The 16,222-nt window shown below is 34.3% G+C and overlaps 2 protein-coding genes across 10 annotated transcripts; both read left to right on the forward strand.

Annotated features, from left to right (window-relative positions):
• Nucleotides 1–350: 350 nt before the first annotated feature.
• LOC137248080 (uncharacterized) lies at nt 351–2,393 on the forward strand. The gene is made up of 3 exons (XM_067778960.1): nt 351–446; nt 515–1,339; nt 1,407–2,393. Exon 2 carries the CDS (start codon nt 762–764, stop codon nt 1,221–1,223), a length of 462 nt encoding a protein of 153 aa, XP_067635061.1. The 5' UTR covers nt 351–446; nt 515–761; the 3' UTR covers nt 1,224–1,339; nt 1,407–2,393.
• A 9,693-nt stretch (nt 2,394–12,086) lies between these two features.
• Nucleotides 12,087–15,573, forward strand: LOC137250074 (transgelin-3-like). 9 transcript variants are annotated; one of them, XM_067782326.1, is made up of 6 exons: nt 12,087–12,154; nt 12,655–12,803; nt 12,918–13,236; nt 13,299–13,786; nt 13,891–14,012; nt 14,081–15,573. In XM_067782326.1, exons 4-6 carry the CDS (start codon nt 13,477–13,479, stop codon nt 14,249–14,251), a joined length of 603 nt encoding a protein of 200 aa, XP_067638427.1. In that variant the 5' UTR covers nt 12,087–12,154; nt 12,655–12,803; nt 12,918–13,236; nt 13,299–13,476; the 3' UTR covers nt 14,252–15,573. The 9 variants fall into 9 exon arrangements, with proteins under 9 accessions (XP_067638427.1, XP_067638420.1, XP_067638421.1 ...); XM_067782319.1 differs by having other exon boundaries at nt 12,094–12,599; XM_067782320.1 differs by having other exon boundaries at nt 12,094–12,596.
• Nucleotides 15,574–16,222: the final 649 nt, after the last annotated feature.

Genomic DNA, 16,222 nt, shown 5'->3' on the forward strand with positions numbered 1-16,222 from the left:
TTATACCTTGTCTTGTTTTATTCACTTTTTGTCATTTTGCAGATGCAGATGAATTTGTGCAAAAATTCGAGGAGAATTAAAATGAGTTTCAAGCAATTTGTGACCAAACGACAGCAGCTAAGCAAGTTAATGAGCCAATGTAGCCAGAATCGGATAGGACATGTTGTTTTTTATTTGAAGAGCCTGCTGCAAGCGCGTTCAGATAGCAGTACAAGGCTGTTAGCGAAAGCATCCAAAACCCCATTTTTAAAACGCAGCGCCTCTGACGTGCTTAATTCAAATGAACCGCCCACAGGTGTAATGACGAAAAATATCAGTAGCACCACAATGACTATTAATGCAGCTACACGCACAAACATTGACTTCAAATATAAGTAGCACAACATTTGCTATTGCTCCAGCACCTATAATCATAGTTTTCCCCGCTGCAGTTACAAAAGAGAAGCGTAAGTGTTTGCATTTGCGTTCTTTTTTATCGCCCACATACCTTACATCCTTTTTTCTTACTTTGCAGAGCTCACTGAGGCACAACGCAACAAGATGCGCGTACTTGCACACAAATATGGCACATTTAGCTCAAGTGGCAATACTAAAATCATTCAACCTGATATAAATCTCAATACGTTACCTGAAAGCGAACTTACAGACTTGCAAAATGATTTATTCGCTGAATACAATAAACCGGCGCTCGCTGATAGCGTGCATCTCAATCTCAATTTGGATATACATATATACATACATATCCTTACATACGTTTGAATATGTCGCACACACCAATGATTGTTGCAGCAAAAAAATCACGCGAATCTTTACAACAATTAAAAGTGAATAGCATGAGCGTTATAACGCTCACGGAATTCCTGCAAAAATCTGTAATACTACCGATTACACATTTGGGCTTGGTTAACAATGAAGTGATGCGCCTGTTTCTCGAAGAGCTGCAATTAATTGATCATTTGCGTAGTTTGAGACATTATTTCTTTTTGATGGATGGCGAGTTTGGTTCGATTATGAAATCTTATCAAATCCTTAAGAAGGCTGTGAAAAAACAAGGCAAGGCCATACTCAAATCACCACAGTATCGCCATATTCAACTGATGCGTCATAGATTCTATCATTTTGTACATACGCTACAAAATCACATAACAGCAAATGCATTGCAAGCATCATGTAAGACTTTCAAAGATGATTTATTACAAGCGAAATCAATTGAAGATATTTAGCGCAAGCATACCACGTATGTGAAAAGGATACTCTTTCTTTGCATGCTACATCGTCATAGCGCAGAGTTTTATAATACTATTGAGAATATATTTAAAATATCGTTACGGTTTTACAAGTAAGTTAGCAGTATAAAAGTTAATAATTTTTCTTGTATAATTTACTTTTTCTTTTATTTTTCAAAGTAATCTATAGTCACGCGAATTGAAGAAACGCAACGGCAATGAGCATTTCACACATTCACGCTACGAAAAACTATCCAATGATGAACAAGAATTTGATAAATTTATCAAATTTACAATTTATCTAGGTAAAAAAATTGTACGTCATGATTATCAGGGGAGATTGGCCAATTGATTGCCTTTCTTAACTTTAATCAGTACTATAGCGCGAGCACAATCGCTTAGAGCAGCGATGGGCAAAATGGCTCGTATGAGCCTTTTGTTCATACAAGCCGCTTTGCACAATTAAGTGCTAGGTGAGGGACGATCAAGTGCAGGTATATGGGGCGAAGAACACAGGAAGAGAATAATATACGAACACACATAAGATTGATAAAGAGAGAAATTAGAGCTGCCACCGCTCTTGTTATGTTCAAATTATTAAGCGTTTTAGGATAAACTAGCCTTTACCGGCGCTCGCACTAAAGGCCACAAATATGTAATGTCGCTTTTGTGATTCACAACTCGAACTAAATTTTCAGTTGTAATTTTAAAAGTTCCTTTATGATTCAAATCATAAACAAAGCAAGGTTTAAAATTATAAAAATGGTCGCCATAATTAAACACACATGTAACACATGCTCCAATAATTTTTGCAGTGTGGATTTAACGATATATGTATGTGAGCTGAAGAAATTTGAAAATTCCTCCATAATTTGAAATTTATAAATGAAAGTTATGTTTATAATAAAACTGGTAAAATTAGTCGTTGTTTATGCGACTGGTACCTTTTTCTATTTGTAAACTGATACTTTTCTCTCTAGGCTCACGGCAACACTACCAACAAGTTTGAAAAGGGTTTCGTTTTCCCACGATTTTATACGAAACGTGCATTGGCACATTTTTCTACTACAACTTCCTCTAATGCTACTACTTTAAAAATACTTTTTGCATATAATTAAATGTATGTGAAGGCGAAATGAATGTCAATAATGCGCTGCTTAACATAAAGTCGACTTCAGTCTATGGTTATTCCGTTTTTCATATTTCGTATTTATTGCCAAAAAATGTATGTTTTTTGTTTTCGTACTATTGCAACACAGTTTGGGAATTGGTTTTCGAGATTGAGAGAGAATATTTTCATTTCAGTTTTTTAGTGTTTCCGCAAACTTCTTGCCATTGTAAATTTTACCAAGTAGCGCAACTAACAGCTGATCGGTGAAAATTCGCACATTCACACGCACAGTTCTCGACTCAGTTTCAAAACAAAACTTTAGATTATTTAATTCAAATTTTAAAGTGAGATAATGCTTACAAATTTATGTATACAGAATATATATGGCGTTTTTGTTGTTATTAAAACAATAGTTTTATTTATATTAAAGCTTTTATAATTTTTTTTTTTAACTTTGAAAAATCTCCGAACACCATTCCTTCATTATATGACATTCGACTGCCTAGTCCACTGCCTTCCACTCTATTCGCAACATAACCTCTACTTAAGCTGCCAAACTATACAGTAGACAATGCTTCTTGCGATGAATATCGTTTGAGAGGAAGCATACTATATTTCCAATGTATTTTTTTACTCCCCTCACACCCCAAAACACACATATGTCTCACCTAGCACTCGCTGGCACTGAAACTGATTTCGGAGCCGAAAATAGGCCCATCCCTGGCTTAGAGCTTCAAAAAAAAATTTAATAGTACAAAATGGTTATTTTAAATGTCTCAAATGTAAACGCTGAATTTACTTTTTAAAAACTCGAATTTTTAATGCTACTATGTATGTATATATTATTGTCTATACAATATGTTTTTATGTATATGTATGCATGTATCTAATTTTACTATTCATTAATAATTTAACGCATTTAATTATGGTAAATGGTGCTTGTTACCGGGTCTATATGCGGCAATGGGGCAACGTGAAGCATTTGGAAGATTATATACACGCTAAATATATTTAGTTTGTTGATATTTTAGGGACTACTTCTTAAAAAATTTATCATTTAATTATTTTAGTATATATATGAATGTTAAATCAAAGATCTTTTACAAATTGTTCGATGTATTTTAATGCAACAAAAATATGTACATACATATGTATAATATGCATGTAGTATGAAGATTAATGAAAATGCAAGCTTACTATATAGTAGGGTATGTTTTCCTTTCCATTATTTTTTGTTTGTGTAATCAATTTGGAGCTTCCTCACAAAATGTTTTTCTGAGACTAAAACTCATTTCCGTGTAAACATTAGATTGATATTTATTATTAATATGTTTACATACTTTTTGATTTCACAATAAATTTAAAATATCACAATTTCATTTCACAGAAAGAATTTTTAATGTATTAATTCGTAAAATGTTTGAAAAAACTGCGAAATATGAAATTTTCACAACAAATTAAATTCGTATTTGCTCTAACAACCAGGAGGCTTTTGTATCAATTTCGGTTTTGGGCCGGATCTGCTATCGGTACCTGCTATGGCAAAAGTTCGGTTTGGAGTGTTTCCGTATCGGTTATACTCCGGTTTTGTTTTCTTGTCATCCCCTTTTTTCTATGTATTGCCTTGAAAATAACCATAATTTTAATAATATGGAGGATATAAATAATCCAAAAGTAAATTTATAATATATAAAATATAATTGTCTAGCAAATTTTTCTCTTGGTGGCCTTGATAAGGGCCGTTTTGCGTAGGTATAATTGATTAGCAATTTTTTCTCTTTGTTGATTAGTGGTAGCCCTGATATGGGCCGTTTTTCGTATCGTCAGGGTTGTGCTGAAATAAAGATATAATTTTTATTTGATAGTTCTAAATCTTTCTTTTACCAGATTATAGAGTTACTTTACTCATTTTTTTGCTTCGCATTACTCGCGACTTTGCTTTCTCTACCTTCAAGCGGTTATTCAAATGCCGTATTCGGAAAAAGATGCGGCACTTGAAAAAAAATCTTTTTACATTTTCTGGAAGGTTAACATATGTGCTCTGGTCAATCAAGTACTGTTTCAAATTTTTGAAACATGCGATTTCAGTTGAGTTCACGTTGTCAAATACAGCTTCTAATCTATTTATGCCATTCATGAAGTGAAACGAAGGTTTCTTCAAAAGACCCTTTGACACAAGATCGGTATAAGGATATACCGTGGTATTTGTATCCTCATATTGGTTGAGATTCTGCTTTCGGATTATATATCCCGCCAAGTACGCTAATGCGTCTCCTTGCAGAACGCCAATATCGCAGTGTATATTAATACCGCTTAGCGCGTCAACAACTTCATGGTCTGCACCTTCCGCTTCATTGGGCTCGTTAGGGTTTGGCTCAATCGGGAGAAATCGTCAGGGTTCGATGTATTAAGCAATTCTGTTGAGTCTTGCTGTACATTTCCAGTGTTATCTACATTTTTAGTATTTCTTGCTGTAAGAATATTTAAGTAGTGAAAATTAAATATGGTTCAATCAGCACGAACTATTACCCAGTATATATTTACGAAGCCTATATCGGAAATCTTTCGGTGTAGGGTGATAATTATGACCCCCATTACTACGAATCGTCCCGAAAAAGTGTTCAAGTAAATCTTGATTTAGACGGCGAGTCGCAATATATTTGAAATTATACTTTGATTGCAGATATTCGTACAACATTGGCAGAGCTCTAGTGATCATCAACACACCCTTCTGAAATATTTCTATGTCGGTTTTTTTAGTGTGTGCCTTTCCTTCTTTGACATAAATTTATCCACCCTTTGTAGGATTGCTTTCTGCTGCTGGAGGTTGAGGCCAAATGGCTCCTTTAAGAAAAACTTTTTGTATCCGGTTTGTAATGTATTTATTAAATATTTTACTTTTCCCGGGTAGTGGTAGTTCTCTACAGATGAATTAACCACATCGAACCAATCATTCAGTAGCTGGATTAAATCCGCTGTATCAACCGCATTGCAAACGTCCATACCTAGCTGATGGCAGCGCCGTATGGCGTTTGCGGTAGTGCTGGAGAATAACTCTGCCGCTAGCTTTATTTTTCGTTTGCCTAATTTATATATTATAAACACATCACTTTGAGAGGTATGCTTCATCACATCTACTATAGCATGAGTGTTAATAATTTTTCCGTTCCATTTCAGGCCGGTTTGGATATAATGATTCCTTATTAGTTTTAATAAATATGAAGCGTCAGCAAAGGTGAAAATTTTTTCTTCTGCGTACTCTGGGTTAGGAAACCATGGTCGATCTACAAATGCTATGATGTAGCAGGAAGGAACTTTAAATTTTTGAAACGAGACTTTTACCTATAGTAGCACCAAGGTTCCTCCACAAACTTTAGTTTGACGTTCCCATATCACAAACTGTTGCCGCGACGGGAAAGCCAGCGCCCTATACCGATAATATTATACTTTTGAAAACTTTAGCATCGATCTTGCAATGGAAATCATAAAAGACTTCTTGTTTCCAGCTCTTATACAACCCCCGTGCCATTACCACTTGGACAAGCTTCGCCGGTTGCCACACGAAGTCTCCATTGGATTCGTACTCATACACTTCAGCCACTTTCATCTCATCGAATGCCAATACACACACTTTTTCTTGACCGAAAGTTCACGTATGTTGCGCATAAGGTCTAATGAGATATGCAATATACCTTCACACACAGGCACGTTTGGACACCATACATTTTCTCCTCCTTTGGAAACTTAACCTGTGGTGACTTATTCTAACCTTTGAACCGAGGGAGAGGACTTTTCGAAAACCTACAGCTGAGTATATCATGTTCGGTTGCAACCGAACATACACTTTTTTTTATTTTATTATGCAAATGAATAACAATAAGCAAGAATTTTTGGAAGTTCTGGAATCGGTCAGGAATTAGATCGCAAATAGAATTCGTGAGTAGCTCAAACAATGAATCTATGTAAGCTTAACTCTCGAGTACAGAAACCTATTTTTTTTTATAGAGATATACATACACAAAGTAAAACATGGTTATGTGGGCGAGCTAACAGATTACTGTCTTAGGACTCGTGGAGCTACTACAGCTAAATAATTACACTACTCAAGTTAAAGAAAAGGTGTTTGCCGTGACCGTATGCATCGAAAACTACATATTGTTTGGGCATCGGTAACTATTTTGTTTTAATTTGTAATGTTGAATACATAAATGGTGTTAAGCCCAATCCCAAGTTCTATGCACAAATAAAAGTTATGGTACTTTACTCCTAAGTTCTACGCATGCGAATAAGTATATATACAATACAAGGTAACGGAAAAAACTTACCACGTAGTAACATCTTCTGCATCTGTCCTTCTGTAAAAACAGATGCCATGGCAGACATTACGATGGCGGTGTTGGCAATATTTCTTTTCAATTTTTCATTCTCCTCACGTAGCTTAAGATTTTCCTCCCTCAAGCGGGTAATTTCTGACTCCATTGCGCACTGGAGTAATATTTCACTAAATAATTTAAATTTATATGAGGTATTAGAAAGACTAAAATGTAAAGAAGTGAATAAACTACGGGAACTTACTGCGTCTGGGTTTCACAGCTTATTTGTTGAAGATCATGTATATCCGTTTGTGTGCTGCAGTTTTTCCGTCCCAAGTATTGGCTTTTCGCTCCAAAGGTGTCACTTAAACTAAAAAACCAAACATGTAGAAGGGACTTTATTAAATAACTTGCATATATTATCTTACTTTTCTTTCATGTTAGAGATGAAAGGTTCACTTTGTAGCGGCGAAAGTATTGTTATGGAATCGCATCTTCTACGGGAGCAGCAAGGAAGGCAGTCGGCATGATCTGGGGGTGCTCTGTGGATAGTCATGTCGGCTGGGTTGGGTTCTTGCCAACCTTGCTGCCCTGCGCCAAAACAGAAAAGAAGGTTATATCATGCCTTTGAAATAACCGTCCAAAAAGCGCAGAACTAATTCAAAACGCTGGAAATTCAAATTAAAACAACATCCGACCGAACCGGATGTCACGGACAGACCATTAAATTCAATTCAAAATTCAAAAAAAATCAGAACGCGAAAGAATCAGAACTAACCGAACCGGAATTGACCGGTTACTATGGCTGAAAATCAAAGAATAAAAAAAATGCTGAAAATTAAAGAAAAAGAAGAAAGGGCCGAATATACATGGGGGCGCCGCGGGTGTTGTTGCGACGCCCGGTGCTGATCCCACCCTCAAAACCATGGCCACCGACGCACCTAAATTTTCGGTGGCCCCTTACCTGTTTCCTAAGTGCCTTCTAAATAAGTAAGGAAGTCAGCATTCCCATTTTAAATACAAAATTTATTGACAATTCATTTCAATGAAAACTTAGGCAATATATATACTTAATCCATACTAGGTACACTTCTGAGGTTAAGACTAACTAACTTTATAATTTTTTTTTTTTTTTATTAGTGTAAGTTTTGACGTAGTCATATGAAATGTATCTAGTTACAAATGCAAGTTTAATTGTAAAACAAAAAGAGAAAAACGTGTGCTAAAGTGTTTAATTATAAGGTTTTTTTTCTGTTACGGTTTCAGCTTTTATAAAACAAAGTTGTTTTAAAAAAAATTGTCGTAATCTCAAAACAAACTATTCATGACTTTACGAATTAGTCATTCAAAACGACAATCGCTAAAAGTTAAAAATTTTGTTTTTCTCTTCTTCTTTGCTTCTCCTCCAACGCTTGCATTTACATTTTTCCCCTCAGCCAAAAATAGATAATAAAATTTGTATATATACCGATATAAATGAAACCAAATATCTTACCCTATTAAATAATAGTTATATATAATAAGGATTAAAAGCGAAAAATATGTGCATACTTTTTTGAAATTGTATGTATGAGCTGTACCTAACTGTGCTGAAGCTAGAAAATCTCTGGTTTCAATTTTAAGGTGAAGTATTTCTATTTTTATTAATATATTTAAACCTTTTCTTTGAAAACTTTTTTTTCTTTTTTGTTTTATTTTTGTTTTTATTTTTATTTATTATTTTATTTTTATCATTATTTTATCGTATATTTCTTTCTAATAATGTTTTCAAGTTAACTTATGATTCTTCATCATAATTCAGTTTTTTTTTCTATAAGTTATTTGTATTCCTTTCTTTTAATTAAATTTAAACCTAACTTGGATCCACTTAAAACGTTAGGTAATAATATATATTCCCAAAAAAAAAAACTAAAAGCTATCGATAACAAAAAAAATGTACAAATTAATTTTCCATAATCAGTTTTGAATGTTGTAACATAACAGCTAAAGCAACATTTTTAGTTGAAGAATTACGCGGAAATATCCTATCTTTGAATTGTATAATAAGGTTTGTATGAATGAATGCATGTGAACAAAGGCAGTTTTATAGGTGTGTAATTTCATGTATGTATGCATATCGGTCTATATGAGTATAACGCAAGTGCTATAGATTTTAAGCTCATCAGCGTTCCTTACGCTTTTTTACAGCATTTAGCTACTCTTTTTATTCCTAAGTTACGTTTAAAGTTCATGTATATTTACGTACTAATATAATTATCATGCTTCAGCGTTTGACATCCATTCTTTAATTATATTGACTTTGGTTTAAAATTTAATAATCCGAGATTTTCAAAATCACCGAAAATATTTACGCTTATATTTTCATAACCAGATAGCGGAAAAAGTTCAATACTTATTGGCCGTCAACGGCAATAGTGTTCGCCTTTCAAAAGTGCGCTTCCTTATAGTTTAAGTATATTTAAATGAACACGCCCTAGGCGTCATATACGTACGTTGTGTATGAAGAATAAATTTTATCCGGAAAAAAAAACTAATTGCAGTTCATATATATTTTTATGTACTTCCATTTTTACGATTTTGCATGTACATACATTTATGTATATTTTAAATGGTGTTATTTCAAAAATTTATTATAAATTCATTAAATTGAATAGAAAGAAAGTTGAATTGTTTACAGCCGTGGGTACGAAAATATCATTGAAAACTAATACAAAAGCTTCCGGTTATTATCTCCCCTCATTTATTTTTGGTGGAAGTTCGAAAGTGTTCAAAAAAACACTTCATTAAATTTCAGAAAAGGAAAATCGTCAAACCATGTCGAAGCCATTACCGAAAATCTAAAGCTTGGAAGAAAAAAAATTTTACGAAAATCTCGCAGTTTTACTTAGAAAATTCATGAAGCTTTGAGTTTTGCTAAATCAGCTTATCGATGCATTTAAAAAAGTCCTACGGATCTCTTACAGCCAAGCTTTAAGAACATTAAAAGCGTTAACAAATCGCTAGATTTCGGAACCTTCCCAAAACCGTTGTTGGAAAGAAAAAAATATTCCGGTTCGAAAATTGTTTACGAAAATCTCACAGCCTTACTTGGAAAAGTCACAAGATTCTGAGTTTAGCCAATTTAACTCATCGAAGGATTTCAAAATGAGCATTGATTCCCCCTTTTTCTTTTTTTATACAAAACTTCAAAACATCCAGCAAAACTCGACGGCAAAAAGAAAGGTGTCTGGAAATCAACGTAAAACTTCGATACTTTCTTAAAACAATCCTCGGAAGGGAGAAAACAATCGGCCCTTTTGAAATAGTTTAACCGGGCTTTATAAAACTCTCTAAGTTTTACTTAGAAGTTTCTTTAACTAATTATATCTAAGTTTATACATATCGGTATTATTTGTCGAAGGTTTAGGTGTAAAAAAAATCAATTTTTTTATCTATCCTACTAAGCCGGGTAATGCAACGAGGGAAAAAAAATGCATCTAAATACTAAAATCAACTGCAACTGATCTCCAGTGGAGCTAGGCTTCACATACATTTAATTATATGCAAAAAGTATTTTTAAAGTAGTAGCATTAGAGGAAGTTGTAGTAGAAAAACGTACCAATGCACGTTTCGTATACAATCGTGGGAAAACGAAACCCTTTTCAAACTTGTTGGTAGTGTTGCCGTGAGCCTAGAGAGAAAAGTATCAGTTTACAAATAGAAAAAGGTACCAGTCGCGTAAACAACGACTAATTTTACCAGTTTTATTATAAACATAACTGCTTTCATTTATAAATTTCAAATTATGGAGGAATTTTCAAATTTCTTCAGCTCACATACATATATCGTTAAATCCACACTGCAAAAATTTTTGGAGCATGTGTTGCATGTGTGTTTAATTTACGGCGACCATTTTTATAATTTTAAAACTTGCTTTGTTTATGATTTAAATCATAAAAGAACTTTTAAAATTACAATTGAAAATTTAGTTCGAGTTATGAATCACAATATCGACATTACATTTTGTCGCCTTTAGTGCGAGCGCCGGTAAAGGCTAGTTTATCCTAAAACGCTTAATAATTTGAACATAATAAGAGCGGTGGCAGCTCTAATTTCTCTCTTTATCAATCTTATGTGTGTTTGTATATTATTCTCTTCCTGTGTTCTTCGCCCCACATACCTGCACTTGATCGTCCCTCATCAAGCACTTAAATGTGCAAAGCGTGCCCGTATGAGCAAAAGGCTCATACGCATTGTTAACTATATAGTTTGGCAGCTTAAGTAGAGGTTATGTTGCGAATAGAGTGGAAGGCAGTGGACTAGGCAGTCGAATGTCATATAATGAAGGAATGGTGTTCGGAGTTTTTTCAAAGTTAAAAAAAAAATGATAAAAGCTTTAATATAAATAAAACTATTGTTTTAATAACAACAAAAACGCCATATATATTCTGTATACATTAATTGGCAAGGATTATCTCACTTTAAAATTTGAATTAAATAATCTAAAGTGTTTTTTTGAAACTGAGTCGAGAACTGTGCGTGTGAATGTGCGAATTTTCACCGATCAGCTGTTAGTTGCGCTACTTGGTAAAATTTACAATGCTCATACGAGCCGTTTTGTCCATCGCTGCTCTAAGCGATTGTGCTCGCGCTCATAGATGAATGGATTTGCAACTCTTTGTTTCGAGAGAGCGCTGTCAAAATGCACATTTTTTATAACATTTATCAATGATGCCACTCCAAACAAAAATGAATAGATCTGAAAATGCGGATTTTTGACATACATTTCGGCGATTATAGTTTCAATCATTTAATAAAATGATAGTCGTAAAATATTTATTTCCTTAAAGTTATTTTACAATAATACGACTAGTTAGAGTTAAATATAAACAAATCTAAGTAAAATTTACATTTCGATTAAATTAATTAGTCAAATATTGTAGCGCATTTAACTCGCAGTGAAAACCATATATTCTTTTGAAATTGCAGTAAATCGGACCTATGATATAATAGTTAACATTATTTAATGGATAGGACTTATCCTACATGTCTGGCGTTCCAGGTTCTGTGATCAAAATGGACTGGTTGCATCGGAAGTTCATATTTACAAAACCTATTTTTAGTGATAACTTTTGAATGGAAAATAATATTTACCCTCCGCCTTCGAGCTAATAATACTTACACTAAAACAAGTATTTTAATCCTTTTTTCCATAATTTTTGAACGCTATTCTACAGTTGTAGGTCAAACTAAAGTTTACCAAAATTTTTGGCACGTTTTTCGTTTTGGTTGGCACATTTTTTGTTCTGGCACCCGCTTCAGCTGGCGCGAGGGATTTATCTGTGATTGTTGCCAGCAACAACTAGAAGATAAATCCTTCGTGAGAGCGAAAATATGAGAGCGTAAGCAAAAGATTCGTATCAATCTAATCTATGCTCGCGCTATAGTACTGATTAAAATTAATAAAGGCAATCAATTGGCAAATCTCCTCCTGATAATAATAACCTAGATAACCTAGATAAATTGTAAATTTGATATATTTATCAAATTCTTGTTCATCATTGGATAGTTTTTCGTAGCGTGAATGTGTGAAATGCTCATCGCCGCTGCGTTTCATGAATTCGCGTGACTATAGATTACTTTGAAAAATAAAAGAAAAAGTAAATTATACAAGAAAAATTATTAACTTTTGTACTGCTAACTTAATTGTAAAACCGTAACGATATTTTAAATATATTTTCAATAGTATTATAAAATTCTGTGCAATGACGATTTAGCATGCAAAGAAAGAGTATCCTTTTCACATATGTGGCATGCTTGCGCTAAATTCTTCAATTGATTTCGCTTGTATTAAATCATCTTTGAAAGTCTTCCATGATGCTTGCAATGCATTTGCTGTTATGTGATTTTGTAGCGCATGTACAAAATGATAGAATTTATGACGCATCAGTTGAATATAGCGATACTGTGGTGATTTATCTATTATTACCATTTCCTGTTATACATTATTTATTTCATATTGTAGCACCAACTGGAATTCCCATATACAGCGAATAAACAGCGAGGCATCGGAAGCCTCACCCACGAAGAAATTTTATTCATACAGAAATTTTGTACATGCTAGGTATCGAATCCACGTACATATTTTCCACCAAATAAGCAACCGGCGTATCTGTAAGTGTTATTTGTTGTTATCTATGTATTAGATTGAGTTTTATTTGTTCTAATGAATATTTGATGGTTCATTGTTCTTATTCATGAATTTATCGAAACTCTTTTTGACAATAGGGTAAAATGGATGATATCTAGTTTGAAGCCGTGGTAGTTGCATTTTTATGCGAAGAGGAGGAAAAAATACAGGAAGAGAAGCAGAGAAAGCGAAAAAGGTTGTGGGTTCATGATATCCTTTTCCAAGGTATGAAGAAGGCGAGTTCCATACTCTTTTGACGAGGATAAAGAAGGATGGCGTCAGGTTTCTTACGTATTTTCGCATGTCCACAGAGAAGTTTTCCGAGTTGTTGGCTATAATGCAGTCCCATATTAAGAAGGCAGATACGCTTTTCAGAAGAGCAATATGTCCCGAGGAAAGGCTTATGGTAACAATAAGGTGATTAATCATTATGAGTAGGAGCAATGATCCGAAATTAGGCAAAACATTTACCTCTACAGCTACTCTCGCAATATAAGAAAGCGAAAAAATAGAAGTGGAAATGGTGCGTCCATCAGTAAAATGTGGTATGAGCGCCAAATGGAATTCCTTCGCCCATATATTCAGGATTGGGCGACTGTGAGTAATTTGCAGATTCCAGCAGATGACAACGTCCGTGACGATTAACAGGGGGAAGGCATGGAACATACGGTCGAGAGAGAAAGTTCACCCCAGCCTTCCACTTCCAAATCAAAGCCCAGGAGCAATAGTGGCAGGAAACGAGTTCAGCCCTCACAGCTTTCCGTGGCAAACGTTTTGCGATCCTTCCTGACCACTCGGCCAAACAACCTACCACAAACAACCACTGCAAGTCCAATACACTCGATTTTCAATGCGATGGCGGACTCCGTGGCGGCATTACCCCAGGACTTACAGTTGAAGGCGAAAGGCAAAATTTTTGCCATCGTATCGGAAGTGGAAGCAGAAAACATAGAAAGGATTGCAACAGGTATTATTATATATACTGCTTATGTGCACTTTTTATGTTTTTATATGAAATTATCTTTTATTCTTTACTTTGATTAATATAAAACTGTTTTCTCTCCCTTTCAGTTTTCTTGGCCTGCGCTCAAAACTTTGGCGTACCCACACAAGAAACCTTCCATTGTGTTGATCTATGGGAAACGCAAAATTTGAATCCTTTTGTCATTTGCCTGCAATCATTATGCCGCAAGGTAATAACAAAACAATTTAAATAAAAATTACATTAACTAATAAATAATTTTATATGCAACATTTTCAGGCACACAACTTTGGTAAACCATCAATCGGACCCAAGGAGGCTGACAAAAATGTACGCAATTTTCCCGAAGAACAACTGCGTGCCGGACAAAATGTCATCTCACTACAATATGGCTCGAAAAAGGGTGCCAGTCAATCGGGCATTAATTTGGGCAACACTCGACTCATGTAAAAAGTTAACTTACAACATAAATATGTATTACGACTGCGCAGAAGCAAATGTGTATAATAATGACGTATAACAGTTTAAACAGTTTTATTTGAATTTATATATACACTTTGTTGAGTGCATCGTTATACATATATACTTATTTTATACGCATTTTTTTGTTTTTAATTAAATTTAAGCATTCCACAAGTGTCCAAATTTTGAAAAAGAAGAAAGCCGGGAAAAAATCGAACTAACAAATGTAGGTAATTCCTTACTTTAGCTCACAACTGCTAAAGCTCGACCAAAAATATCGGGAGATGTGTCAAAAGACGCGCTTTGGACCCAGGATTACGAATCCGAAAGCGGAAATTCAAAATTTTATTTCGTTTCGGAGATATTTGCAAACAAAATTGAAAATTTTCATGTGGTTGTTGTAATTTTGATGATTTTGTTGTACCCACAAGAAAAACTGTGGGTAAAAGTGTTTTGCGTGGATATAGTTTTGGTCTCCAAACCGGTGTTGGACCCACACAGGGTAATTTTTTATAAGCGCGGCCGAAGGCCGCCAATGCAGAAAGGTGTTCTGCGCAAAAATACTATGGATCCCACCCCCGGTTTCGGAGCGCTCCGGTGCCATTTTCGGTTTTTTGGAAATATCTTTTGACAGAAATACAATTTTGAATTTCCGCTTTCGGATTCGTGGTCCTGGATTGAAAACGCATCTTTTGACACTTCTTCCGATATTTTTGGTGGAGTTTTAGCAGTGGTGAGCTAAATTAAAGAATTACCCAAATGTATTCCAAATTTTGCTTTCTTCATAATTTATTTTATAAAAGTATACTTGTATCGAACGACACATTTATGTATGTAGCATTATTCAATGTAAGCATAATTACTTTAAAAACAAGCAAAGAAGAAAGATCTTGAAAATTTTATCATAAAGTTTGACCTTTCTACTTATATTTTAGTTTCTATATATTGGCACCTACCAAAATGAGCAAATACTGTAACAAAATACGTTAAGAGGCACTTCTATAGATACATACTACATATGTACAAAACTATACTTGTATATGTATTTTAAATGCCTCATTCGTGCCATTAAACATTAAACACTGTTAATACAACAACAACTCCATAGTAAATTTTACAATGAACAACTCCATTAAAGAAAACACCAATCATTCGCATTCTAAGAAACTTTTACTCTTAATTTATTCAAAGATTGAAAAAATGAATAATTGTATGGCCTTTTGTAAGGTGTGAAATTTGTCAACTTAACCTGTAAAACTTTTTAATAAAAAGCAAACAAAATATGTATACTAAACGAAAATGTAATTAAAGTGTCTTCTCCCTTTTAAATACCGTTACTTATATATTATTGTAGAATTTATTTATTAATCATATACATACATATACAGAGATACGAATGTATTATCAGTCGAACAGTTGAATAGGTGGATGGTGTAATTCTTCCGATGTATATTGTCCCTGCCAAAATTGTTGGTTCTTGTGTTCCATTTTTGACGATTGGAGTATTTTAACGACCACCTTCTCCAGCTCTCGCTTTGCTTGTGAGTACTCCATGGGAATATTTTGGAAGTATCTACTCTTCCGTAAAGAATGTGATCCAATTTACATGGCGATGTCCTACCCTGACAAATCGTTGGATCATGTGTGCCGTTTTTGATTACCTACTCTATCTCTGGCTTTGCTTGTGAATACTCTATGGAATATTTACTTGGGAGTATTTTGAGTAGTATCTACTCTACCGAGGGTATTCCATGGAGTACTCAGAAACACAGTGAGAGCCGGAGTATGTGGTTCTCTCCTACCCTGCAAAAATCGCGAGTACTCCGTGCAATTTTATGTTCCATTTTCAGCATATTGGAGTATTTAGAAGATCACCTACTGCAGTTCTCGTTTTGCTTGTGTGTACTCTATGGAGTATTTACTAGGAAGTATGATGGGAGTATCTAATCTCCCGTAGGT

This window comes from Eurosta solidaginis, chromosome 4, assembly GCF_040869045.1.
Source record: "Eurosta solidaginis isolate ZX-2024a chromosome 4, ASM4086904v1, whole genome shotgun sequence".
NCBI lineage: Eukaryota > Metazoa > Arthropoda > Insecta > Diptera > Tephritidae > Eurosta > Eurosta solidaginis.

What these genes read in the sequence shown, in the direction of transcription:
- LOC137248080 (XM_067778960.1), top strand. Translation starts at nt 762, where the DNA reads ATGTCGCACACACCAATGATTGTTGCAGCAAAAAAATCACGCGAATCT.
- LOC137250074 (XM_067782326.1), top strand. Translation starts at nt 13,477, where the DNA reads ATGGAACATACGGTCGAGAGAGAAAGTTCACCCCAGCCTTCCACTTCC. An exon ending in CATAGAAAGGATTGCAACAG is followed by an intron (nt 13,787 to 13,890) that starts GTATTATTATAT and finishes TCTCCCTTTCAG; the next exon opens with TTTTCTTGGCCTGCGCTCAA. An exon ending in TGCAATCATTATGCCGCAAG is followed by an intron (nt 14,013 to 14,080) that starts GTAATAACAAAA and finishes CAACATTTTCAG; the next exon opens with GCACACAACTTTGGTAAACC.